Raw genomic sequence first — 27,066 nt, forward strand, 5'->3', positions numbered from 1 at the left:
GTTTGGTGTCTGCCATATCCCACCCCATGAATGTACTGAAGGTCCTTTCCACTTTAAGTTCGTGCTCTGAGAGTCCTGACCCACAGGCTCCACACTGCAGTTACCAATACAGAAGGGACTGTTTCTTTTTCCCCAGAGGTAGAAGATGAGTACAGTTACGCATTCCCCATGGAATCCCTGCCTACGCGCACATGGAGATCAGTCCCCCTCAGGCACACACTCTTCTGGGAGTTGAGTGGAAGGGCCTGGCTCCATGGAGTAATGAATGAGCCAGAGAGGGCTTGGGCAGGGCTGGCCACCTGCGTGTTAAATGTGAATTCTGGGGTAGCCAGCTGAGGGTCCAGCATTCATAACACCACATCCAATCAGTGTTGGAGGAAGAAAACGAACAGAAATTTCCCTCCAAACCAGAGTGGAGACTTGGAATGCTGGAGCAGAGTTACTTCTCAAAGCCCAGTTCTCTGACATACCATCAGGGAGGTAACTCATAATGGTCTGTTGTCAAATCACTGTGAGCTAACAGAGGGGGTCTGGCAGTTCCTTTAATCAGAGGCCACCAAAAGCCAAGACGCACTCCATGTGAATAGCAGCAGCATTTTTCTCCAGAACTGTTTTCTCTCAAAACAACTTGCGCCAAAGGTAACATTCCATATGGCACAAGTGGATCTCCACTGCAGGTGATAGGCAGCAAACATGCCTAGAAATCTGTGGACCTCCTGTGTCCAAGGGGAAAAGTCTTGAGGACACAATAGCAGGAGGAGAAGCAGGAGGAGGAGGAGTAAAAGTGATATTATTATGTTATCCTTGTTATTGTTATTGTTCTGTGCAGCTCAGAGATGTGGCACCTCCATATCCAGAGTCCTTCAAGAGACCTGATGGAGTCACTGCATCATTTAGACCAGTGGTTTTCAGGGCATTGGTAAAACGCAGATTACTAGAACTCCCACCCAAGAGGGTCAGTGGCAAAGGCCTGGGAATCTGCATTTTAACAAGCAAACCAGGCAATTCTGGTGCAGATACTCAGATAACCACACTTGGACTCTAGGTTTAGACTTTCTACTCTATTAAGATCTGATCTGGATCAGATGAACTCTCGGGTTTCCTCCAGCCTCATGATTCCAACATTCCCTCTTGTTTATCTGATGTCCACTTGTCCTACTTCCATTGGTTGCTTTGGTATCCTGCCACTGTCATCTTTCCTTTAACCTATCCAACAAACTCCCCTGCCCTTTTTCTGTCTCTGGATTGTCTGTCTGGAACCAAGGAGCCCAATAGAATTATCTTAACATTTAATAGGTAGATCTTAGAGATATCATTGATAAAACCAACTCCCAATACAAATAGGGTAGCAAGGACACCACTTCATCAGCCTCTAGTGTGCCCTTATCCTTAATACTTAATTGTTCCTGACCAGAGTTTTCTAGCTTGGGACCGTTAGGGGAGCATGGATGTACTTCAAGACATCTAGGAACTCTTCATTTCACATGTGAAATTGTATGCAAATGATGAGCATATGAGCAATTTCTCACAGCGCTCAGTCCAAGGCCAGGGAAAGTGAAGAACCACTTATCCATTCTGGGAAGATAACAGTGGTATCAACAGCAGTCTTTCAATCTCTCCAAATCCCTACGTAAAAATAGGCAGAGTAATTAGATAATAATAAAATTAAAATCCATGGACACATTTAAAATAAAATTAGGGGCAAGTTTTCTCACAAACTCTAAATTACAAGTTAGTAGAGATAAACCACCATTAACATAAGTGTCCACAAAGGGGGAAGAAGGAAACAATAGGGTAGCATCTGATGGACCTGAAAATAGGCAAACTCCTAAATAGCCATAGTATTTCCTGAAAAGTGTAGGTGGGGTAATGTGATAAACATCTCTGAAACTCGAGTTGGGGCAGGGAGTAGAGCCATCTCTATTAGGAGTAAATGAAAGGTCCCAGTAAGAAGGCCTGAAGGGCTGGAGCCGTCAAGGGCTCTCAGGGCGGACCCACCAAGGCTCCCTTTCAGGTCGGGGTGCGGCACTCAGGAGCAGCTACCTGGAGTGGAATCCAAACTGAGCTGGACGAAGATGATAGTGAAGAAGGAAAGACAAGTCCAGATCAGCTGAGGAGGAGAACAGGTCAGGAAAGCCCAGTATGCAGCCACCACGTTCACCACTATAAAAAACAACAGAGGAGGGAACCCTATGAAGTTGAAAAAGCTTTTCTGACCACTGCCTCCTTCAATGAGTTTAGGAAAACTAGTTTTACATTAAAAACAAACAAACAAAAAACAAACCAACAGAAAAAGACAGAAGTCAAATCTCAGAGAGTTATTGAAAGAAAAAAAGAGGATAAGAAACAGAATAGCATCCCTACAGACAGTGAAAGCATGCCAGAAGTAAGTCAAAAGTATAATATACTATAATAAAACCAGTTAAATGACATGAAAGAACAACATAAATCAGAAGTAGAAAAAAAACACTGAAAATAATCTGAAATGAAGAAAAAAATTCATATCAGAAATGGATAGTACATTAGAAGAAATAAAAAAGCAAATAAACACAATGGATAATACCTTAAAAGAAATAGCAGGTAAAAAGAAAGAAGAAAGTCTTAAATCAGGAAGAAATGAAAAAAAAAAAGATTAAGAAGTATTCAAGGGAAAGTGACAAATATTGAAGATAGGCAAAGATCGAACATCCAGAAAATAGGAGTCCCTGAAGAAAAGAAGCAAAGCAAAGAAACAGCACAAGTACTGATGCAAGAGAACGTTGCTGAAATACAACACATTTAGTACATTTGCAATTATATGTTGAAAGAGCACACCATGTACCGGAGACTATCAACCTAGAACAATCAACATCTGAAAAAATTTAGTGAAATTGATGAACTTTAAGGAAAAAGTCCTTTTGGCATCTAGGGAAAAAAGCCCATGTGATTTATAAAGGAAAGAAAGTTATATCTTCATTATGCTTTTCAAGAGTAACTACTTATGTCAAAATAAACTAGAAATGTATGTAAGATAATCAAATAAAGAAAGTTATAAGCCAATAATTTCATTTCCAGAAAAACAGACTATCAAAATATAAAAGGCACAAATTGTTATCAATATTCAAGAACTCAAGAATTTTTCCTTGAGTCCTTCCTGAGCAATCGACTAAAGAACAAGCTTCAGATAATCAAAATGACTAGGAAAGCATTGACATAAGGCCGGAAGGTTTGTATTAAGTATGTAGTTACCCAGGGAGCTGAGACTAAACAAGAGCTAAGAGAGGGTGTAGAATATAATGGCTATATGATCTGACAGCATCGATACAGTATAACTACGTATAGTTGCGCCTTAGGGTTGTTTTTTTTTAAATGGGAAGTTAGAATATAGGGAGGATATGCACAAGTTTTTTAATGTATTGTGTAATTCTTTATGGTGGTACAATCGGTATTATTATTCTGAGGCTACTATATATTTAATAAAGGATAAAACAAATGAGTAATTATGGACTATTCTAATTCTATCATTCCTTATGTCCTTGAGAATCAGAAATTCTTTGAACTTGAATTGGAAGTAACCATAGTAACTCGCGACATATATAACTAGTGGCATGATGAGGCTGGTCTGCACTAGCTGGTGAGAACAGATTGTACACATCTCATCCCAACTCCACGTTCAGTGACTTCTTGTTGACATATCAAAATCAGCCATCATGGGAGTGTTTATACCATGGAAACTGGGAAATGCTACAAATCCAGCTTTAAAAAAAAAAAAGAGTCAGTTGTGGAACACTTAACAGTACCTCATTGGGTTTCGCCGCCCTTGGCACCCAGAGTTTGCTGTTAAAACACCATTTCTCACGAAAAGAAATCAGAGAATTTTGAAGAAATGGTTGGTTTGGGGTCTGAAACAGGCAATGTTCATGATGAGCCTCGAACAAGTTGTCATACAGATGCCAAGGAAGCTATCAAAGATACTGACGTCATTTCACTAGGACTCAGGAGCCAATTTGAAAAGACTCCCACTGACCAAAGATGGTCAGTCTGAGCTTCAACAATGATAATAATTGCAATCAAATTCATTTAAATTCATTACTCTTTAATGATACTTAAACAAAGAATCAATCATCTTCAGAGGATGATGAATCATTTGGAAATCTGGTAAACAGATGAAATAAATCAAGCATTTATCTTGTCTTTCCTATATTGACTATTCCACTGAATATCCCAATGGAATAAATAAAAAATGTCTCTTTGTAAGAGTATTCTACCTAATAAAATTTTATATATATATATACGTATATATATACACACATATATATATATGTATATATATATACGTATATATATATGATTAGAATTTCACTATTTGCAATCCCCAGTGAGCAAATAGTTACAGGTTTTACACACTAGCGGCTGCTCAGATCACACAAAGAGGCACAACCAGAGATGATGTCCCTTCCTTAGTCTGGCCAAGAGGATGGGAGAGAATGTGAATCCGATCTGATCTCTGGATCCAGCTGGCAATTTACAGGAAAGACCAAGGGCAGGGCTGGGCTGCACATGAGTTTGTGATCAGCAAAATTCAGACCATGGGACACTCCACGGGTCAAATGGCCCAGGTTCTTCAGCAGGTAAATTGTAAAGAAATTAAAAGGGGAATCTACAGATTAAAAGGCATAACACATTTTTTTGAAAAATAGGCAAGACTGAACTGGAGTTGAGTGTAAGAATGCACACTTGAGTGATAAAACGACAATATAAACTCAAGGAAGTGATTAGTATACACGTCGGATGTAGTTCCTCGTGGAGAGGGTGGGGTCTGCATAGGATGAGATACCCTTTCGGGCTGGGAAACAAAGTTCCGTTTCCTGGTCTGGGTGATTTCCTTGCTTTAAAATGATCCATTTGACTGTACGTTGGATTGGTGAGGTTTGATGTATCCCTTTTTCATTCTACAGTATAAATATTTTGTTAAATAATAATAAAGTTCTTGCCCTCAAGGAGCTTAGAGGAAGATGGAGATGTAAACCTTGAGCTTCCAGACGATGTGACGAAGGCTACTAGCCAGATGTATCCACATGGCTACGGAGCAGCCATGGAGCTAGCAGCTCAGTGTGGCAGGTCTGAGAGGGCCACTGCGGGGAAGGGACACACCAGCTTGGCCTTGAAAGGAGAGCCCTTCACCAAATAGAAGAGTAGCAGAGCTCAGAGACCGGGCTGAAGGAGGTTTCGGTCACTCCACGCTGGCTTCCTCCGGGCAGTTCTGCTGACCCGTCAGGTGTTAATGCTGGCATTTGCTACTCTCTTTCTGCCCCAGCGGTTGTTGAGAGCAATTTCCTTGAAGATGGTAGAGGTTAGGTTTGTCAAACAAAGAAGCATATGTTCATCTGTATATGTGAATGGAGGGTTTCTCCCTTGTCCTTATTTTTAAACCATAACTTCGTGGATAGCCTAGAAGGAGGTGCCATCTTGATAGCTTGTTCTTGAAATAGTGTGGCTGCTGCAAAGACAGGCTCCTACTCCTATGTTCTCTGCAAGTGCCTGGTGCAAAGTTGGAAGTCCACCCTCTAGGTAGAGAGAAGAGAGGGATAAAACAGCTCGAAGAGGAAGGCTTCTTGTTTGGACTCTTAAAGCCTTCCTCCAACCTGAACCCTAAGAGAGTAAGTGCTCAATTATGACATCTGATCTATGCAAAGGAAAGAGGGAAAACACTCAATTCGCAAGGCCTCATTTCCTGGGAAACAAGGCAGAAGGGGTGTGATTTGTGTATTGGAATCAAAGAGTGATAGGGTGTGTGAAATGTGGGGTGCCCTCTGCTAGTTTTGTTCATGGATGCTGTGTAAACAACAGTGTGGGGACTCAGCAAGTCAATAGCAAGTGGGACCTAGTTTTCTGCAGGAATGTATGGGCGTGGAGGGCAAGGTGACTTCCACTATGGGATGTACTTATCCTTCCCCACCCACCTGTCATTGATTCCTGACCATATGGTGGCAAGCCAGCACTGAAAGCTAAATGCCCCCTGGAAAAGGGGGTAAGAATAGATTAGAAGAGGGGCACCTGGGTGGCTCAGTTGGTTAAGCGTCCAACTCTTGGTTTCAGCTCAGATCAGGATCTCAGGGTCGTGAGATTGAGCCCTGAGTCGGACTCCACACTCAGCAAGGAGTCTGCTTAAGATTCTCTCTCTCTCTTCCTCTCTCCCTTCTCTTCTCACCTCCACACACTCTTTCTCTCTCTCTCTTTCTCACTCAAATAAATAAATAATTCTTTTTTTTTAAAGAATAGGTAAGAAGAGAATTGAAAAACCATCTGTTTACACATTTCTTGATCTGTAAAATGGGGCTATAATTCTCACCTACAGCTGTACGAAGAAAATAAGACATATAGAAATGCTTTATAAATGAAAGAGTTCGGGGTATATTCTTGAAAAGCCTATACAGAGATAAACGTACTTTTGTTCTTCACACAGCTATGCAGTGATGAGTACTTCATCCATAAAATAAGACCATGTATCAAGTTTATACATACAAACACATGCGAACACTCCCACTACACAGAGTCTTCCTACACAAGCGCAGACATGATGCTTCATTAATTCCCTCAGGTGTAACGTCATCAAGGCTTCATCTTTTTGAGCCAACTACTTGATCCATCCCCCAGACAAGACGGACGTTTGGCAGAGGCCATTACATTAGATAGAACTGGGTTCTGGGCCAGATGGGCCTATCTTATACCTGCCCTCACCCTAAAAATAATGGCTTTGTAAACATAAGAGACCATGTTCTTTTTCTTCCTATTTAAAATTTCAATCTCCTATGGAGGGCAACAGTCCAGAGAGAGAACATCGTGTTCCATCCTTGCCCAATCACCAGTCATCTGGGGCGCTTAAACACGGACTCTGTAAAATACAGAGTCCCAGGCCACTTCCTAGACCTGCCAAAACAGAATCTCCAGGGGAGGACTTGGAAATCTGAATTTTTAACAAATTTCCAAGATGATCTTCATGATGAGGCGAGTTTAGAGAAAGCCAAGATAGAACAGAGCTCTTAAGGGCCCTCGGAGATTTTTAAAGAGGGCCAGAGGGAGGGAGTGTGTTAGTCTGCCCAGGCTGCCATAAAACATACCATAGACCAGGTGGCTTACACAACAGATACTGATCTTCTCACAGTTCTAGAAGCTGGAAGTCTGAGATCAGGGTGCCAGTATGATTGGGCTCTGGTGAGAACTCTCTTCTGGGCTTGAAGATGGTCACCATCTCACTGTATGCTCACTTGACCTCTTCTTTGTAGACATGTGGAAAGAAAGCAAGCAAACCCTGGTATCTCCTCTTATAAGGGCAGTAACCCCAACACGGGGGGCCACCCTCATGACCTCATCTAACACTAATTACCTCCCAAAGGCCCCATCTCCAAATACAATCACATCGGAGGTTAAGGCTTCAATGTATGAATTTGGGAAGAATGCAAACATTCAGCCCATGGTAGGGCCATGGGGCTTAGTCCCCTCGAAGGGGCAGACATTCTTTCGTGGAACTGGATCTTTGCTTGGGGTTTTGCATCTCTCCAGGCTACAGGGGACTATGTCATAGGAAACACAGGCGTGAGCAAGCTGCAGACTCATTAGTTTTGGCAACTTACAATGGGTAAAACACAAGGCTTTAAAATAATTAAAACAAAAACTAACAAACAAAAACAGAAAGAAATCAACATTACCAGGAATTTTGGATGTTAGTTCAGTTAAGCACTAAATTTAGCTCTGGACCTTCTGATAACTCAGACCACAGAAGAAAATGGCATCTGTCAATTGTCTTCTTTAGTGCATGCATGCATTAAACTCTGGGTAGAATCCTAGCTTTTATTTACATCTCCGGAACCAAACTGCTATTCCCAAACCTATGCCCTTTGCATAGGAAAAGTCATTGTTTTTTTCCCCCAGAGCTTCACATTTCATCTCGATACATTTCTAGCTTATTAGAGAAGCAAAACTAGCTGCACCAAAAATACCCAATGGGGAATCTGCCTCCCCAAACATACACTAGAACCTGATGAAAAAAATAACACATTTTGCAAAATCAGCAGTTGGGGTTTTTTTGTAGATCAAAAGAGTTTTCTTACTCTTTAATAATTTAGGTAACCCTGGAGATCCAGCCACTTTCCAGACATTGCTCAGCAATAAAGAACTCTGAAAATGACTGATTCCTCAATTCCAAATCAGTCGTCCAATCAGATGAGACCTGTTACTCAGTGTCTCTGGAGCAGAAGAAAGATGCCCCGTGCGATGGAAACGTCCTTGATCCCAGGCCCAACTCTGACGCTAACTCTCTGGCTAGGTTCCACTGAGCAAGTTTTTTCCCCTCTCCATATCTGTCATCTCCATTAATTCAGCAGCTATTTCTTGAACATCTAAAATGTGCCAAGCACTGTGTCCAGGTGAATGGGACAACCCCGCCCTCAAGGAGACCAACCACAGTCTGGAGACAAGGGAGCTTTCCATTCTAAATGCAGTTGTCCATTTCCTTGCGTGGCACGTACAACAAAAACAAACACGTGAGCATATGAGGGAACAAACGAATGAGTAAAACACAAGATTATTTTAAACCACTTTATTTCATGCCATTCCCACTCTTTTTATGGTCCCTTCATCCTAATAACTCAGGTCCATGAGGTCCATCTTCAACTTAACCTTTCTTAGCCTTTTATCCTCAGAAAAACCTCCTTCATTGGCTATAACCTGCCCCCTTTGTCTTCTCTTGTCAAGTCACTCAGCATCTACTTCCCTCACTCATATTTTCTAGATCAGAAATTCAGCAAACATCCCCTGAGCACATAATAGATGGCAAGCACTGGGCAAACCAAGAAGTTCAGCACAGATTCTGAGCCACGTCTTCCGTGGCTCCTCGTGGTGCTTGGCGAATCCCACTCGCGGCCCCACCGAGCGTGCCTCACGCCTTTGACTCACAGCTACCGAGACACCGGAGCAGCCAAAATGGCACCGGGAGCTTCCTAGGAGAGTCCTACATGAACAAATTCTGACCACCTCTCACCTACTACCTCATGCTAGCTGCCCGTACAACAAATTTTCACCCTAATAGCTACTTTTGGTGTAGCTATTTCCCACCACGACCTAGCCTGTGAGTCCCGAGGCCACACCAAATGCCCAGAGTGCCATTTTTCTCATCTCTACCCTCAGTCTCGTTTCCCCGTTGTTACCCCAACAGCGATTGAGACACCAATTCCTCAGAAGTAGCACTTAGAGAATAAATCTTTCAAATAAAATACACAGCATTTGAACAGCACGTAGGGTTTAAAACCATTTTTACATACTGTTATTTCCCATCAGTATTCACAGCAATACTTGAGGCTCACGTGGGTGAATAAGCAGACCACAGTTCCTACGGTCAGTAAAGCGGCAGAGTTGGCCGTTAGGCCGAGGCGTTCTGAGTCGAAAATCCCAGACCCTGTCCAGAAGAGGTTAAATGGTACCCCACTTGGTCCAGGCCCCACATCCACAAAAAGCTACAAATTTCATCGTGAAGTGTTCGCTCCAATAACATTACACGTAAAGAGATACCCCCTCAGGATTAAAAGAAAAAAATGTTCATTACACAATTCTAAATTTGCACTTTACCTTTGTAACATTATTGTGGCATTTGGGCACTTTTATTTTTCAATATCCTGAGACCCTCCAACAGTGGAAGTTGCCCAGACCTCTCTGAAACAATTAGAACCTTGACGAGCCTCTTCATTTTGTTTTTAATGATGTCTCTAGAAATGTAGCTTGCCTACTGTCACTTTTCCATCTTGAAATGAAATTGGCTGGATTTTCCTTGATTTACACTCCAGTTGCACATGTATGTTACCCACCTCGCCTCCCCCAAAGAAGTACTTTTTCGCTGACCTACACACACCATAAACGCTAATAAGACCACGTGTCCTCATGCGCCCCTGTGTGAGAGGGTCCGCAGCTCGCCAGCAGGGATGGGGTCTGCAAGCTTTTCTCTCTAGAGGACCAGCTGGTCGCATGCATGATTCTGCCCTGATGATTTCTCTTTTGCTAGCAATGTTGGTGGTGGATTCAAATAGCCACGGGAGCCTCTGGATTATTTAAAATCATTCTATCTCTAGGCCTCGATTCCTCCATCCATAAAATAAAGGAAATAACAATCTGTAATAAAAATTAATGGAAGACCATCACAGGATTTCCAGGGTCACAGATACACTCAAAAGATGTTACAGGAAATGCCAGGCTCTGAATTTCAGTATCTCCCCCGGTCCTTCGCTGAGCACAACAGCCACCCATCTGAAAGGAATTGTCAAGTTTTCCATTTGCAGTTGGAATTATAGACTCCCTTACGCATCTTTTCAGTCGCTCTCCTTGCATCATAACTAGGCTATGTTCAGGAGCATTCCCTGCTCTATCATCACTTTGGTGGTGAAGGATTTGAAGCCGGAGGCAACAAGATTTCTGGTCCCTGGAGTCCGCCTCTTCCCTTTGTCTTCCCATGCCCAGGGCATCACAGGAATGACAGGGCGCTGTCCAGCTATAGACGGGCTCCAGGAGAGCCGTCTCCAAGATCTCCTCGTGTCTCAATGCCTGCAGGTGACTTCGGATCTTCCCAAACCAACCAATGTTAACCGGTTTCCATTTTTTTCCCCTTTTCCTATTTATTATAGCTTTTCAGAAAGTTGATAAGGTGAAATATTCTCCAGCAGAGGAAATAATATAAAGCTTAAAAGTTGTGTCTGATGGAATGGTGAAATAATTCCACTACTTTCCTTTGAGCAAAAAAAAAAAAAGAAATAATAAGGCAACAGGAGGCAGCCCCTAGGGGTTTCACTATTGCTAGATTGGAGGGAAACATAAGGGCTTCAGATGCACAGGGTTTTCTTTTAACTTGTTAGAGCATTTTGGGATGAAGAGATAGGAAAGGCAGGTGCTAGACAATTGAATGAACCTGGCACCAGCTTATTTACATAATTTTGTATAGAGACGCATTGATGTATGAAGTATAAAGTGACTGTGTTGAATAGTGAAAATAAAGTATTTTGGAAAACAATCCATGTTCACTACCCAGTTCTAAAATGACTGAACATTTTATGAAATACCTCTTGCTTCTTTGTGAAAATTACTGGTGGTTTAAGCTATGCGTGTAGTTTTAAGAAAACACAATCCTTTCTGCTATTGTTTAAGATCATTCTTTTTCTTTTTTTTTTTTTAAGATTTTATTTATTTATTTGACAGAGAGAGAGAGACAGCCAGCGAGAGAGGGAACACAAGCAGGGGGAGTGGGAGAGGAAGAAGCAGGCTCACAGCGGAGGAGCCTGATGTGGGGCTCGATCCCTGAACGCCAGGATCACGCCCTGAGCCGAAGGCAGACGCTTAACCGCTGTGCCACCCAGGCGCCCCTAAGATCATTCTTAAGCAATGCATTCTCAAACAGATGAGACATTGAGGGAGGGAGGGAGGGGAGAAGAAGGGGAACGTTTACCCCTCTCTCTGACGTCCGCTGGCCCAGTCCCCATTTCTTTTTGATTAAAGGCTACCAGGAGGGCTGGAGAAGTGTGTGGAGCAAAGATTATAAACAGCACTTTTTGTAGGCCAGATTGCCTCCTAAATGAGGGAGTAGGGGATTTAAAGGTGAACGTAACTGTCTCGCCGCATGCAAAGGTTTTGCTGTGTAGGAAACTAAATTCTAACTTCCTTTTGGCAAGAATTCCTTGACAGGCCTTGCAGATATCTGAAACCAATTTTAACCCACGCTGGTCCTCCGCTGACCACAACATTACCTGAATGGTGCGGTCCAATTTCCAGGCTGCTCACCAGTCCACAGGCCTACGGGGTGAGTAACTACCCTGAGCGGGACAGGCTTGGTGGATGCCGAGGAGCCCAAGAACCTCAGGGCTATTCCTTCCCAGCTTGAGGAGGAAGCATTTTAAAATTCACTGCACCAAGAGGCATTTCTCTTTTCTTTTCAGATGTTGCCGATTCGGGCTCATTCTTCTTTTAAAAATGCAATTTTTTATTGTGACCAATATTTTTAACCATAAAATGAATTTAGAAAATGCAAAAGAAGTAACATGTCCTCCCAAACTGCTGTCTTTTGAGGTTTTGAATATTAAGCCTGTGCTTTATAGCTCAAGGGAGTGGAGTAAAAACTGCTGAGAAGCAATTAGAATCATTACCAGCAAACCAGCGTCAGGAACTGGAGAGCGACTGTGGCACCCTTAGAGGTTGCCCGGCCGGCCACCCCCTCGCAGAAACAGAGAAAAGTGCATCTCAGATGTGCTCTGGGCACAACGGCCGAAGGCAGTGGTTCTCAAAGTGTGTCCCCAGACCAGCAGCCTCAGCATAACTTGGGAACTTGCTAGAAGTGCAAATTATCAGCCCCCCACCCCCCACTGTCACCTCAGAACTCTGAGCTTGAGGCCCAGCCTCTGTGCTTCAGTGAACCTTCCAAGTGATTCTGGTACAGCCTAATGTTGGAAACCACTAACCTCGGTCACCTAGCCAAGGCTGCTTCTGTGAGTAACTTTGTGTGGTCTTCCCAAAGCCAACGGAAGAAGACTTGAGATCTTAATTCTTTCCTTCAAGGAAAGCTCCGTCTGAGGAAAGCCATGTTGGCCGGATCTAGTCAATTGCTCCCATTCTGTACTATCGTGACTTCCAACCATGGGTAGCTTTCTGACACTCATCCCAAGACACATGCTGTGAGGACACACTTTTCAAATAAAATACAACAGAAACTGCATTTTGAGAGTTTAGTGATGGGCTTGAGTGTTAGAAAACCAATGTTGAGAGTCATTCCATACACCAAGGTGCCCCCCTAACTGCTAACTGCTCTCAGCCTGGTTAGGGAGCAGTTCAAGAAACCCACCGAGTTGTATTTTAACTCCCCTAACCCAAGGAGGTACTCCGGGAGCACCTGCTCTCTACCAGCTCTCCCGTCGGGCCTGCAGGCGTCAGGTGGCTGTGTCCCAGGGCGGGTCTTCCGTGGGAAATGCCCCACCACGTCCCCAGCCACGGGAAGGCAGTGTCTGCCTCAGCAGAACCTCAGCCAGGGAAACCAGGGCCGTTGAGAAGGGAAAACAAGCACCCAATGTTCTTACAGTAGAAGACAGCTCTTGTTTTCTTCATCGTGAAATCACTTCTCTCTCTTCCCAAATTGCAGGAACAGCTCAAAGAGGACGATGTGGAATGCATTGTGAATCAGGACCAACTGGCCATGAGTTACCAGGAGCAAGCCACCTCACCCTGCAGCCCTCCTGCGAGCCTGGGTCTGGACCGGAAAGCTTCCCCGCAGACTCCAAGCAAAGACAACATTTACGAGGGGGACCTCGGCTTGGGAGGCTACGAACTCAAGCTTGAGCAGACCCCGGGTCAGTCCCAGCTGAACTAATGGTGAACGATGCAGGTGTAATCCCAAGTCATGAGGGGCTCACAGAGGAATAGGAGCCAAGCTGGGGAGGCAGTGCAGGGGAGAGGCTGGACGGTGCAGTCAGGGCAGACATTGGAGAGAATCAAAACCTTGTCACAAGTATCCTCTGGTGCCTGAAGAAGTGAGAGTTTATTATCATCCTTCTATACTATGCAACTGAATTTAAGTTTTTGACAGCAGCCATTTTCATTAGTGAATGGGGGGGTGGAGAAGGGAGGGAGTCGGGAGTCTAACTGCTGCAAGGATGGAACAGAGGTGCTGGGTCTGCAGGGGTTTCTTTTCGGTATGTAGCTCTCCAGGCCCCTCACTTCGATTTCAGATGTTATTCCTTTCATTAGGGAGAGTTTGAAAATCAGAAAAAAAGTTTCTGAGCATAAACATGTGGGCTCCTAAGCTGAAGGGAATGCCAGTTATTTAGTAAGTGAAATTGTTATATCACAAAGACCTAGACGCCCACTTGTTCCTAATGACTTCAGGGCCATTTGCGAAGCCCACACAAAGGGATCGATACCACTGTCGATGGCCTCACAGCACCCATGCTGGGTGCTGACCCACTGTTCTGCTGGCGTTCTTTTCAAGCCGCTTCTCCTACTGAAGGAAGGGGGTGCTTACAGCTGGGCGTATGCTGCACCCAAGCAGCTCTGCTTTCCAACTTGGTAGGACCCCTTCCAGAGAGAGCTGTTTTCTTTCCCCCTACAATATTTTATCTGAAGAATGAGCCTTCCTGTCCCTGCTTGCATTTGAATCACTTCCTGGCCCTGTGGCTGGTTCCCTCTGTCTGCTGGGTAACGAGATTCTGCTGTACAGGTTGGTCTCCACATGGCAGGAGCCAGTGCAGGCGTCCCGACCTGTCCTCCGGTCCCAACCCTCACAGCTGCTGAGCAAAAGCAGAAGCTAGCGGAGCAGAGCTGATGATGCGGAGACCATACCGAGGAGTCAGGGACGCAGCATCACGACCCCCCTTACGAGAAGTGGCGCATGGCCCATGACAGAGAGACCAACACAATAGCTTTTAATTCAGCTGCATGACCTGTGCCTTTTAAGCCATAAAGATACCTCAAGCCTAGCTTCTCTTGAAATACAGATGTGTTCATATTAGATTCCAAAAAAGCAGGCTCCAGTCTTCGGTGCCCAGGCTCTGATGGGTCTGCTTCTGAAGGAGGTAGGGAGTGATGTCTTCCTCGGGCCCAAAGCTCGGAAGTAACATATGCTTTGCTAACCAGTTGTTAGGCTCTTAACCATGGCGGTGTCAGGCACACTGCTATGCACAGCGATTTTCTTACTTTCCGAACAGTACAGGGCACAAATTGTTTTGTACTCCGCTAAGTATAATCTGGTCATTCCAGGTAAATATGGCAAATGGCAAAGCATGAAGTTTTCTAACGTGACTTAATCCTAATAAACTTTTGTTATAAAGTATGATCGTGTTGGCCAATGTTTTATTTAAAGGCATTTTTTCTGCCCATGCCAATTGGCAGTTCGAAGCCTTTATACTTGAAATGTCAGATGAAGCAGGCCCTGAAAGATAGCATAAGGGAGCTGCAAGGGTCCTATGGCCCTGCAAGAGCCACGGGGGCTGGCGCACCAAGCCACTGAAGGAACAGAAGAGAGCGCCACTGGGCTCGGAGGACATGGCAGCCAGAGACGGGACAGCTAAGGCAGGCAGAGTGGAACAGCCTCCTCCCTTCACACTGCTGGTGCCCAGAAATCATGAAGAGCTTCAAAACCAGAGGGAGGGGGTACTGGAGGAGAAGAAGAGAAAGGAAAGTCAGAAGATAAGGCTTCATCTCATTTCTGCCCTTATCCTGCGAAAGGAAGAGATGAGAACGTGGGTGTGTGTGTGTGTGTGTGTGTGTGTGTGTGTGTGTGTGTGAAAAACACACCAGGGAAAGAGAAGATCCTCTCAAAACAGACAAATGTTAGTGAGGGCAGGAGTGGAGAGAAGGGAGAGAAATTTGACCTATGAGGTGGAAATGAGAAGGCGGGGAGGGCAAGGTACACGATCTCTGGCCAGCAGCAGCTCGCTGAGAGGGCGGAGCAGAAACAACCTCCAGCTCACAGGAAAGCCCCTTCCTGCCTGGAAAAAACTCTTTCCAGCTGAACACCGGGAACTATTACTAACAAGGGGAAGGAGAAGCTGTTTAATCAGGGGGGTAGGGGGGCACTTAGCCCCCTGACTCCAGGTGCAGAAAATATTGTGAGTCTGAGGAAACTGTGCCCTGTCCAATCCGGTAGACCTGGTAGGCCGTGTTCTAGTTTCAAGACGCCATTACCAGCCTCCTTCCCTCTGAATCAGCCCGAGACCCAGAAGGAGGCTTGCAAGTGTCCCAGTTAGCAAGTCATAAAACCAAATTCCCTTTATGCTCCTGTTGTGAGGGATAATAATTTATGATCTTAAGATCTTGTGCTTTGATTAGCAGCACGAGGACTGTGAAATTCAAACCTATTATTTACTGCCAGTTTCTAATGAATAATAAAGGCAAAGCTTTATTCAAGCCACTAATGCTTGCACTCATTATTAGAGCTTTAAAGAGGACCCTAATTAATTAATTGACTGATGGCTTTTCCTTGAGCTTCTTACCATGTGTGCCTCACACATACACACACATAGAATTCCACTCACTGTCAGGCTCCCAGCTAGACCCTCTGTAGTGTCCCCCTGGTCCTCAGTACATGTCTGAGCAAGTCAGAAGCCTGGTGGCAAGTGCCATGAAGGTCTTCATTCATGAAGTTTCTAGAAACTTCTTGGAGAGCAATTTAATAATATAAATCAAAGCTGAAAATTCAAATACCCTTTGACCGACCAATTTCGTGTGCAGAACTTTTATTCTAGACATTTGAGAATATTATACAGATAAAGAGTATTTACTGAAACAACTTTAATTGCCTTCCCAGTTAAATAAAACACAGCACAGCCATCTCACAACACAGCATCACGTGTACTGATGTAGAATGATCTCCAGGATCTGTTTTTAAATAAAAATAGCAAGGGGCAGAACAGAGTGCATGGTATGCTGCCATTCTGGAAGATTAAAGAAGAAATCGGTAGTATAATTGCCTCTTAAGAACTGAGGGGAGACTTAATTTATCACTTCTGTACCTTTGGGGTTTTGTATGCTATAGATGAATTATTTATTCAAAAACAAATTAAATAATAATAAGAGTCCCATGAAATAACTCACTGAAGTACTGAACTACAATAGGAAGTGGAATAAAAACCAGAAAATGTGTTATTTTCACCATGACCTTTGAGACCTTGAGAACATAAAGTGTAGCATCAATAGTGCCAATACCTTCTGGGTTTACTCATCCGCATCACCCAACACACATGTATGCAAACCATGCAAAAGGTCTTTAAGATTTAAAGACAAATATGACTCAGTCCTATCTATCAAATAACTAGTAGAAGAAGACAGACTGCTAAAAAACAGGAGACTCCTTATAAGACACCGAAACATACAGTCAAGCTGTAGTAAACAAAACTGTGTGGTATTCACCCAGAAAATAAGAAAAGAGATCATTACTATAAACTATAGAAGCAGACTCATAAATATAGTTAGAAATTTAGTTCATAAAAAAATGGCACTGTAATCTGGGCTAGGAATAAATGGGCTATCATTCACCAAGCAGTGCGGACAAATTGAAATTTCTCATGACAAAGACAATAAATAAAATTTTAAGACAAACTTGGAGAAATACACGCACACGCATATGTACATACTTTTGTGTGTGCGTGTGCATATCACACTAAGGATTATTCTTCAAAATATACAAAGAACTCCTATCAATGCATGAGAAATGAAAAACAAACTTTCAAATATAAAAATATGAAAAGAATATATACCTAACACATATACCTTCTATCCAGACTTCTACTCTTAGGCATCTCTATAGAAAAGAAGTACTTGGCATCTATGCATAAGGAAGCATATAAAATGGTACTCATTGTGGCACTGTTACTGTCAATATTGGGGAGGAAGATATCCGTCGATAGCAGAAGAGTTAACCACAATACTCTCATACTAGGAAATTCTCTGCACAACTGCACTCTGTGTGGAATGGGTCCATATGTATGCACTCACATGGAAACATTTCCAAGATAAGTTGTTGATGGAAAAAATAGTCTGGAATGATCTACCACAGACTGATAACTAAGAGGGGAGTGAGATTACAAGGGCTGAATTTGGTTTATCCACATTATTTTTGATTTTTATAATGATACCATATTCATGTATGGTCAGTTCTGAGAGTGGCCCTGGCTTCAAGATGGGGGAGGGGGAGCAAGACATAGTCAAGAAAGGCTTTAAGGAAAAAGTTACACATGAGATCTTGAAAGATGAGAGGGTTTGACCAAGCAGATATGATTGGAGCTGGTCTGTGGGGAGGAGGTGAGACTGATGACTAGAACACGGGAAGAGCATTCCATTTGAAGGGAACAGCATGGGCAGAGACAAAGGTCTGTGAAGCAACCTGGCACATTAGAGGAACTATAAGTTATCCCACATGGCTCCCTTATAGGTTGTTTGTCTTTGAGAGTAGTAAAATGGAAGAATAAGAGATCATTCTGGAAGTGGAGATCAAACTAAGGTGTCTGAGCCACGATCTTGTGAGAATGGGGAGCTATTGAAATATTTTAAAAAGGAAAGACAATTACATGGATTGTGGGGACGGAGTACAAGTCAGCTAGAGGGGGTATGAATAGCCCAGTTGGGATGCTATTTCAATAGCCCAGGAGAGAGATGATGAGAAACTTAAATAAGACAGAATCAGGGAGGATGGGATAAATTTCAGAGCTAGAATCTACAGAGTTAACAACTGATGGGCTATGGAAAGTGAGGAAGCTGGAGGAGCCCAGGATGACCCCAAGCTTAAGGCTTAAATGATAGCAGATTGATGGTTCCATTCATCGAGGGTGTTGGGAAGAGGAACAGATTTGGGGAAAAGCCAACAAATTCAGCTCCGGACACATTGAGCCTGGGGTTCTCATGGAGAACTGCATGGATATGTCCAGATGTTATTTACATGGATCTGAAGCTTAAGGATAAGGTCTAGCCTGGAGATGTATATTTGGAGGGATGAGATGTGCATCACAGCTTCACCAAAGAATTTTTCAAATACCACATGAACTTCCTCCCCTTTCTCTAACTGGTGAAAAGAAATTCTGGTACACCCTCCCCATAAAAGGATCATGCCAGAATCTTTGCAAGGGTACGCATATTTATCTTCAAAGTCACCATAGATGATTTTCATTCAAACCCTGGGGGAGGACCACTGACAAGAAAAAGAAAGAGGGAACAGCACAGAGAACTGGGGAGTGCTAAATCCAGTGGATGGACAGAGTATGCACCTGGGAAACAAGACTTGGAGAATCGCTTACATGGAGATCTGGCACTCCCGTGGGACAAGGGTTAGATACAGGAAAAGGATGATTTCTGCTGTTACTGTGCTTGTCGCCTTACACAACTAACCATCCTAGCTTTCCTCAGCTCTGATGGCCAAGTCCACTTGTCAACTAGGCTAGGATATAATCCCCAGTTATTCAATCAAGCACTAATCTAGGTGTTGCTATGAATGTATATTTTGTAGGTGTAATTAACATCCATAATTGGTTGACTTCAAGTAAAAGGGATGATACTACATAATCTGGGCCCGCCTGATTGAATCGGTAGAAAGGCCTTAAGAGCAGAACTGAGGCTTCTGGGAAGAAGGAGAAATTCTGCCTTAGTATTGTAGTTTCAGCGCATACCAGAGGGTTCCAGACTGCCCATTCTGAAGGCTTGTCCTAGGCTGAGATTTTTCTTCCCTCATCTCCTCCCTATCTCCCTCTAGACTGGAACAGAAGGACAAAGTTTATAAGAGGAATGCTCACACAAAATTAAGCAAAGAGATTATTTGCTGAATTCAAATGGTTTTGGAAGGAGCGCTTCAGGGATTTGTTCCTAAAACACACACAGCATGCTATATATTCTGATTTACTCCTACCCTTCTCCATCTGTAGCCCAGTTCAAGGATAACTACTGTTCAGAGAATGGCCCTGAAGGAAAATCTCAAAGTACTTGTGAGATCAGCGAAGAAGCTTTTCAGGTGTTTGTTACTCAGAGCGGGGCACTGTTAGGCTAGGTGTAGCGGAGGTTGCAAGGAGTGAGCAGCTTACCAGTGGAAGGTTCCATATATCTCCCAAATATTGTCCATCAGCCTGTCATTCATTCAGTTTGACATTTATTAAACCCTTACAATGTACTGCTGATAATCAAGGTTAGGAATTGCTGAGGTCAGCATCATTAATGGGATAAATAAAGATGGAACAGATGACCAATGGTAGAGTCCAGGAAGCACATCAAGCTAGAGACATCTTGGCTCACCTCATCACACGGATTGATTAGTTTTAGCCAGGAGTGGGGAGGAGGAGAGCCAGCCTGAGGGAAAGGAGGGGAAAGGACCATCTGAACTGCCCTACAGGGGTCAGCTTCTCTGCAGGACACCATCCTCCTGCAGGCTCCCCACCCCTGTAACTGGTCAATGGGAGCCGAGTGCCTCAGCAGGGATTTAGTGCGAGAGATCAGCTTCAAATGCCCTCTACTTCCGAACGTGGCCTAAGGCAATGCAGTCTTCCCAGGAAACTCTCCAGCTCTCAGTTAAGCAAAATTACCTCCCTGAAACCCCATTGTCCACTCCTCATCTTGCAGATGCAGGCATTCAGGATATGCTAATTTAACAGAACTGAAGTGAATTAAATCCTGGCTAGGTAGAACTCTAATGTACCTGGCAAAGAAAAAGGAAAAAAATGACCCTTTGATATGCGCCTCGCTTTTCTGTCTGTGATATCTCATTTCATCCTCATGACAGCCCCGGGAACATCACATTTCCAGTCCTGCTTTCTGTGCATGGAACTGGGAGACAGAGATGTTAAGCCCTTGGCCTAAGATCACACAGTTGATTAATGGCAGAAGGGAGTTTTGAACCCAGAGCTGTCCAGCTCCAAAGATAGTGATTATTTCCCCTATACCAGACTGCAGGCAGAATTAGCAGTACGCACTAGGAACCCCTGATGCCCAGCCCTGGGGACAGGAAACTACACAGATACACTCAGCCCCCTAGGGGTTTGCAATGGAGAGACCGGAGAAGGACCACACAGAGAGAAGTGTGAACCAAAGCGAGCTGGGAGGCCCTGGACTTCCAGGCCCTGGATTAGTCAGGACTGATTTGGTACCAAGAGGCAAAACTCTAGATCAAAGTAGCTGAAGAAGGAAGTCTTCACTTGTGTACCTTAGACTCCAGGAGTTGAAGTTGGCTTTGACACAGCTGATTATAAGGGCACAAACCAGGCCGTGGAGACACTGAGTAAGGGACGGTTGGGCCTATGGGATCAGGCTCACAAAATTCAAAATGTGGGAGATGAAAGGAAACCAGAGATAAGGGAACAAACCAGACCATCCTGTCCTGGGTGTCAGAGGTGAGGTCTTGTAACAGCTACTTGGGACCAACCAAGAGTTACGGGACCCTAAAAAGGAAATAAGCCATTGAAGATGTTATCACTAGTCCTTACTCAGAGGGGATATCAATAGAGATGTTAAGAAGATTTAAGTTCCCTGGTTAGCTTTCTATAAAAGACCATCCCTAAAAGCCCTCAGAGGCAACTCTGTCGGGACCCTCTCACTCCTGAGAACCTTTTCTGTATCCTTGCTTAATAAACTTCAATCGCTTTATTCACTCTCCTTTGTCCACGAGATTCATCCTTTGACAAGAATCTCACTCTCCCGCATCAATGCTTCCTCTCTCCCTCTGTCTCTCTCCCTCTCTGCCTCCTCCCCCACCACACACACACACACACACACACACACACACACTCTGCTCTTCTCCGTTTTTACCTTGTTCTCCCCAGGCCCCCCCAACAGTTACAAAGCTGTCCACCAGCAGCCCTGGACTTCCATTATTCCTACAGCCAAGAATCCCCAAACCAAGAAGACATTTTCTCTCAATTGCTCTAGCAAAATCCTAGGAATGACGGTGGTTGGCTTCGTTTGTGTCCATCCCATGCCCACCTTTACACCAATAATATTCACCCAAGGGACACAGCTGTCGAGCTGGCCGGCCTACATCACGCGCCCACCCGATAGAGGAGCGAGCCGGCTCGTTTCGGTGAGAGTTCCTCCAGTAAAGAAAATGCACGTCCTTTCTGTGGTTCCCTCCCACGTTGACCTGTGTAGCCAACAGGATACTGTGGAGATAACGGCACATGATTATGAAGACGTGTCCCCGTATACCTTGCTGTCTTGGATCGCTCGGAAGGGAAATAAGTTGCCATGTTGTAGAGACACTCAAGCGGTCCCGCGGCAGAGAATCGAAGCCTCCCGCCAACAAGCAGCGCCCACTTGTTAGTCACCTGAATGAGCCACCTTGGAGGTGAATCCTTCACCTCGTTGCAGGCTTCCTATGACCACAGTCCTAGTTGACAACTTGACTGCAGCGTCATGAGAAAGCCTAAGTCAGAACGACCCAGGGAAGCCCCTCGCAGATTCCTGATCCACAGAAACTATGGGAGTAAATGTTTACTGTGGTTTTAAGCCACCAGATTTCGCAGTGATTGTCATGCAGCAAAGAGAACTCAGACAAAGAATTCCTAAACAGACAAAAAGAAGTCTGTAGTCCTCTCTACCCTCAAGCACACTTTCTTCTCGAAGAATACAGTTCTTTGCTTCATGGATAAAAGCCCTGGAATACCAGAGCTTATGGCGTATCTCAGCATATATATATCTGACTTCCCCCACCTCCAATCCCTGAATCCAGAAATGGAAGTGATGGGAGCAAGGAGAGCCACAGTAATCCCACCCCTCTGATCAGGGTTGGCGGTCACCCAAGGGCCCCACAGCGGGGTGCGTGGCCGGTAGGGGAACCCCTGTGCGAGTTCCCTGAGCTACACACAAGATGTTATCGAGGGATACAGAGGTAAGCAAGCTCTGCCCCTGATTTCTGGGAGCTTGCAGTCTGGGCACAGGGATACAGTGAAAACAGTGGTCTCTTGCGTGACCCATAGCAGAGTGACGTGTAAGAGGGACCTTGACGGGAAAAGAATGCGGGAGCGCTTCTCCCTTGCCTCAGCACTGGTCTCACCTGGAGAGCGTGCAGTCTCCTGACGCCTGGGTCTCAACCCCCCAGAATTCTGACTTCCTTGGGCTCTGGCCTGAACAACAAGAGCTCTCAAAGCTCCCCAGATGATTCTATGTGCAGCCAAGATTGGGAACCACTAGATTACAAGGACTTTCTAGGAAGGAGAGACATGATCCCGGTGCAGAAAGTCCACGAAGTCTTCCTAGAGGAGCTGGTGGTCGGGATGGGCAGCAAATACAGGAAATGTGGGAGGACAGCCATCTAAGGAAAAAGAAGAACGAGCAGAGCAGGCTGTGACAGCGGGGGGCTTAGGGCCTGTCCAGCGACACCACATTTGCTGGAGCAATAAGGAGCTCGCTGGCTAAAACGAACTGAGAGGTGCTGAGGACGCAAGCTCTCCACCCTCCGGCCATAACCACGTGCATCGCTGAGACCACTGTCCGGCTAGAAAAGCACCAACTCACAAAACCTGTGAATCATCAAGTTCTGAATCCCTGGCATACAGCACATTTGGGATATCATTTATAGGGAGCCACAGCTGCTGCCTGAACAAAAGAGGAAAAAATAGCTGCTCCCTTCAGGCCCCCGTGACCACGCGACATTATCTGCCAAATCACTTCCAATTGCTCCTTTTCATAACACTGGACCCAAGATGAGAACCGCATCAGAATTTGGCCCAACCTTGGCTCCGTCAACCTTGACTATGGGGCTCCAAGTGCCTCCTTTTCCTGATGAAACCTTGACCAAGAGCCACCCCCGCCCCCCAGCCTCACCCCACAGGGCTGTGCCCGCCAGAAATGAAGAGATGATTTGGGGGTCGGTCAGGGGCTCTCGTGGCTGATCAAATTATTAAATTGACATAAGACCTATTAACAAGAGGAAAACAAATTCTGTACATACAGGAGCCCCATAAAAATACGAGAGTCCCCGGAATCAGGTAATTGAGGCTGAGAGACCATCCTGAGCTCAGGAGAGGGGGGTAGGGATCTGGGGCTTCAAAGGGGAGGAAGACGAGTCACAGAAAGATGGGAAGAGCCAAGGTTGGTGAACTTTTCTGTGTTATGCACATCAGTCATTGTGATGTTAAAAGCTATCTCGGGCGATAGCTCCGGGGGAGGGAGGCTACGAAAATTCTTTCAGGCAGTTGAGGAGGAGGTAAAAAGCTCTTCCTGAGTGGGCTGAGCCCGGCGTCTTCGCTCCCCTGGATCCCCGCCGCCGGAGTGGCACCGTGGGGAGTGGCGTGCTCTACTCCTCCCCACCGGGCAGTTCCGTGGGTGTAGACTGACACCCGGAAAGCCCGCGATGCCGCTCTTCTTCATTAAGAAGAGTTGAGTACACCCTCCTGATGCCCATCGTAGAAAAGGGGTCTGGAAGAGCTTCTCCGACTTGAATGTGCATTTGAATGCCGGGAGGACCTTATTAATAAAAACACAGATTCTGATTCCGAAGGTCTGGGGCAGGGTCTGTGTTTCCAGACGGCTGTCCGGCTATGTTGGCCCGCTGGTCCCTGGACCACAGCTGGAGTAGCTGAGGCCAGAGCGGTGTTTCTCAGGCTTGGGGTTTGGTTAACAGGTGGTCTTTAACTATCTGTCAAGGGGTCTGCAGGCAGACTGGTGGTTTTAGAAATAAAGTGACAGAACCATTTGGTTCACAGCCAGGCCACTCGTTTTAAATGTAATATGAACTGTGATTTTCACAAAAATCCTTCCACTGTTGAGTCTGTCCATGACTTCCAAGGGTAGCATTGGTCAGTTTGCCCCAGCAACTCCAGTTAGCTACTCTTCAGTCCACAGGAGGCAGCTCATCTTGATTAACATATTTTCTCCTTCTTTGGGCATCAATCTTTACATTAGTCAAATTGCATTTTTGGTTGTTAGTATCCTGTCCTCACGATTCATAAAAATGGATTAGTGATTGAAAAGTAGTTCACTGGAGCGTTCGAGCAGAGACAGACACAGTAATGTAAATACTATGATTCAAAATGGTACACGGACACCTAGGTAGCCAACAAGACTCCAGTGGGAACGTGGGCTGTGGCTCCCGTGGCTGGCCGGGTGGGTGAGTCCACGTGGATGACCCAGAGCGAGAGGATCTGAAACTCAGCAACGATCACCTCACCCCCCTCGCAGGACATCATCTGGTACAGAACTTGTCAGAGGTGGTATAAGGCCTTCCCTTCATCTTCAGAGCTCAAAGAGCTCTTCTTTTCTGTAATAAAACCCTTGAATTTGTCTAGAATGAGTACAAAATAATACATTTAGTACAACATGGACAGATTTGGCCCAAAGTGGAAGAAGAGTCATAAGCCACGGACACATCATTCAAAGTTGTGTGCCTAACAGCCAGATGGGTCAGGCCATAGTTTCGTCAAAGGTTACACCTGTTTCATTATAAATGTGCTCACAGGGAAAACAAGAGTACACTTTAGCACACAGTTTTCGAGGAGAAAAGTCTTTGTGGTCACGTGTGTTTGCTAGTTGGTATTTTCATTTTTCAGTTGGACAATACCACCAATGAAGAGAGTATAAACCAGCTCTCGGCTTATGTGAGATAAATAAGTGAAATAAAAACGCCCTAAAACTTTCCATTTTCTTTGTTCCTGAAACAACTTGCTACAGGAAAAACTTTCCATTTTGACAATGATTGGTTTATGCCTCATCAGGTAGACTAGAAAGGGTGTGTTAGGATCTTGCTGACAGGGGTGCCTGGGTGGCTCAGTCGGTTAAGCATCTGCCTTCGGCTCAGGGTCCTGGGATTGAGCCCCACATCAGGCTGTCTGCTCAGTGGGAGCCTGCTTCTCCCTCTCCCTCTGCCTGCTGCTCCCCCCGCTTGTACTCTCTCTCTCTGTCAAATAAATTAATAAAATCTTAAAAAAAAAAAAAAAAAAGAAGGATCACACTGACAAAATACTGTTAGGTAGCCAACCGTTTGTTGGACAAATAAAAATGTCCATCCACACACTGCATTATTCAGAGAGAATCTCCGTGGTCACGAATGTACATCTTGACCTTTATCCAACCAATATTTAATGAGTACCTACAATATATCAGGCACTATTCCGGGTACTTAGGATAGAAGGACAACAAATATTTCCCGCCTTCGTAAAGCTTACATTGTAGCAGAGAAAGCCAGACTTTAACAATGAATGTATACACATTATGAAGTGATACACTATAGGAGAGGAAAAGAGAACTGGGTAAGGGAAGTGGGAACATATGGCGAGGAGTAGTGTGGAGGCTGGAACTTCAAATAGGATGATCAGAGTAGGCCTCTGTGAGAAGGTGGCATTCGAGCAGAGACTGGACAAAGGTGAGGGTGCAAACTATGGAGATTTCCTGGGAAGAAAGTTCTGTCTTATCTGGAGTGTTCAAGGACAGCAAGGAAACGAGCGAGGCTAGAGCAGAGCTGGCAAGGAGGAGAGCTGTAGAAGATGAGATGAGAGAGGAAATGAGTAGGGGGAGGAGGTCATGTAAGTTCTTATAAAGATTTTTGGTTTTCTCCTGGTGGAATGAGAATCAATTGCAGGGGCAACAAAGAACTGACAAAGTCTGGCTTCCGAAAGCATCACTCCACCTTCTGCTGAGAACAGATTCTAGGGAGGTAACGCTAGAAAGAAGGTATTTTTGGCAGCTATTGCTGCATAATGAACAACTACAAAATCTCAGCACCACAAGCAATAAGCATTTGTTCAGCTCGTGTGTCTGGGAGGCGTTCGGGGTCTGCTAATCCAGGCTGGGTACCCCTGGGGTAGTTTCAGTCCCACGGGGGGACTAGCGCTCTGCACCCCGCAGCCTCCTCTGAGACCAGCAGGCCAGACCTGCAATTTTCTTTTCGTGAGAACTGTCAGCATATAGATGACATTTTAAGCCATGATCTTGATTTAACATTAAGAAATTGCATATCCGATCAAATTGTTGCCACCAAGTATAGAGTTTTTCAGCGTCCCTTGTAAAGAAGGGACAGGGACTCTTTGGTGCTTTCACTCACCCAAGTACTCTGACCGTCAAGGGGAAGGGGGCTCGGGGCTTTTGTCAAAATGGTGAATGTTTTTGACTTCATGACTCTGGAAGCCAGGAGAGAGCATTTCTATAATTGATCATTTAACTGTTGCTCACGTTACGGATCACTGTCTTTCATTCAGCGACTTGAACGGCCTGAACCCATCACTTCCGGGCTGGACTACCGTACTTTGAATATTGGAAATCAGACATCGAAAGTCTTGAGAAACCACCGGTGATGCAGACAACGCACCCTGGTAACTGCTGTTTTCCAGAAATGATTTTCTTCTCTCCTGAGAGAGGGAAATACATTGCCACATTTAAAAAGCCGTATCTAAATGCTACACAAGTATATGCAGACTTACAAATACACCAAGAAATAAATAAGGTCTCCCCTCACTCTCATCTTCGTGTTGAAACATTCCTATTTCCACGGTGGGAGCTGCTCGTTGACAGAGCGCCTGAGGGGCGGCAAGACAATGCTGAGAAAACACCTTGTAATTTGGGGTTTCTGTTCTAGTCAGAGACCCAGAACTATCTGACAGAGAC

At 44.8% G+C, this 27,066-nt stretch overlaps 1 protein-coding gene across 3 annotated transcripts in view; it reads left to right on the forward strand.

Annotated features, from left to right (window-relative positions):
* Positions 1-26,803, forward strand: part of SLC9A9 (solute carrier family 9 member A9) — a 550,759-nt gene extending 523,956 nt beyond the window's left edge. The window contains exons 15-17 of one of the 3 annotated variants that reach the window (XM_008707677.2): positions 11,710-11,815; positions 13,145-13,352; positions 26,661-26,803. In XM_008707677.2, coding sequence (XP_008705899.2) covers positions 11,710-11,815; positions 13,145-13,352; positions 26,661-26,668 — 322 coding nt within the window. In that variant the 3' untranslated portion in view covers positions 26,669-26,803. Of the gene's footprint in view, positions 1-11,709; positions 11,816-13,144; positions 14,831-26,660 lie in introns of those variants that run through there. The other 2 variants (XM_008707662.2, XM_008707671.2) reach the window with 2 other exon arrangements.
* Positions 26,804-27,066: the final 263 nt, after the last annotated feature.

The sequence above is a fragment of the Ursus maritimus genome, unplaced genomic scaffold (assembly GCF_017311325.1).
Source record: "Ursus maritimus isolate PB19 unplaced genomic scaffold, ASM1731132v1 scaffold_20, whole genome shotgun sequence".
Lineage (NCBI taxonomy): Eukaryota > Metazoa > Chordata > Mammalia > Carnivora > Ursidae > Ursus > Ursus maritimus.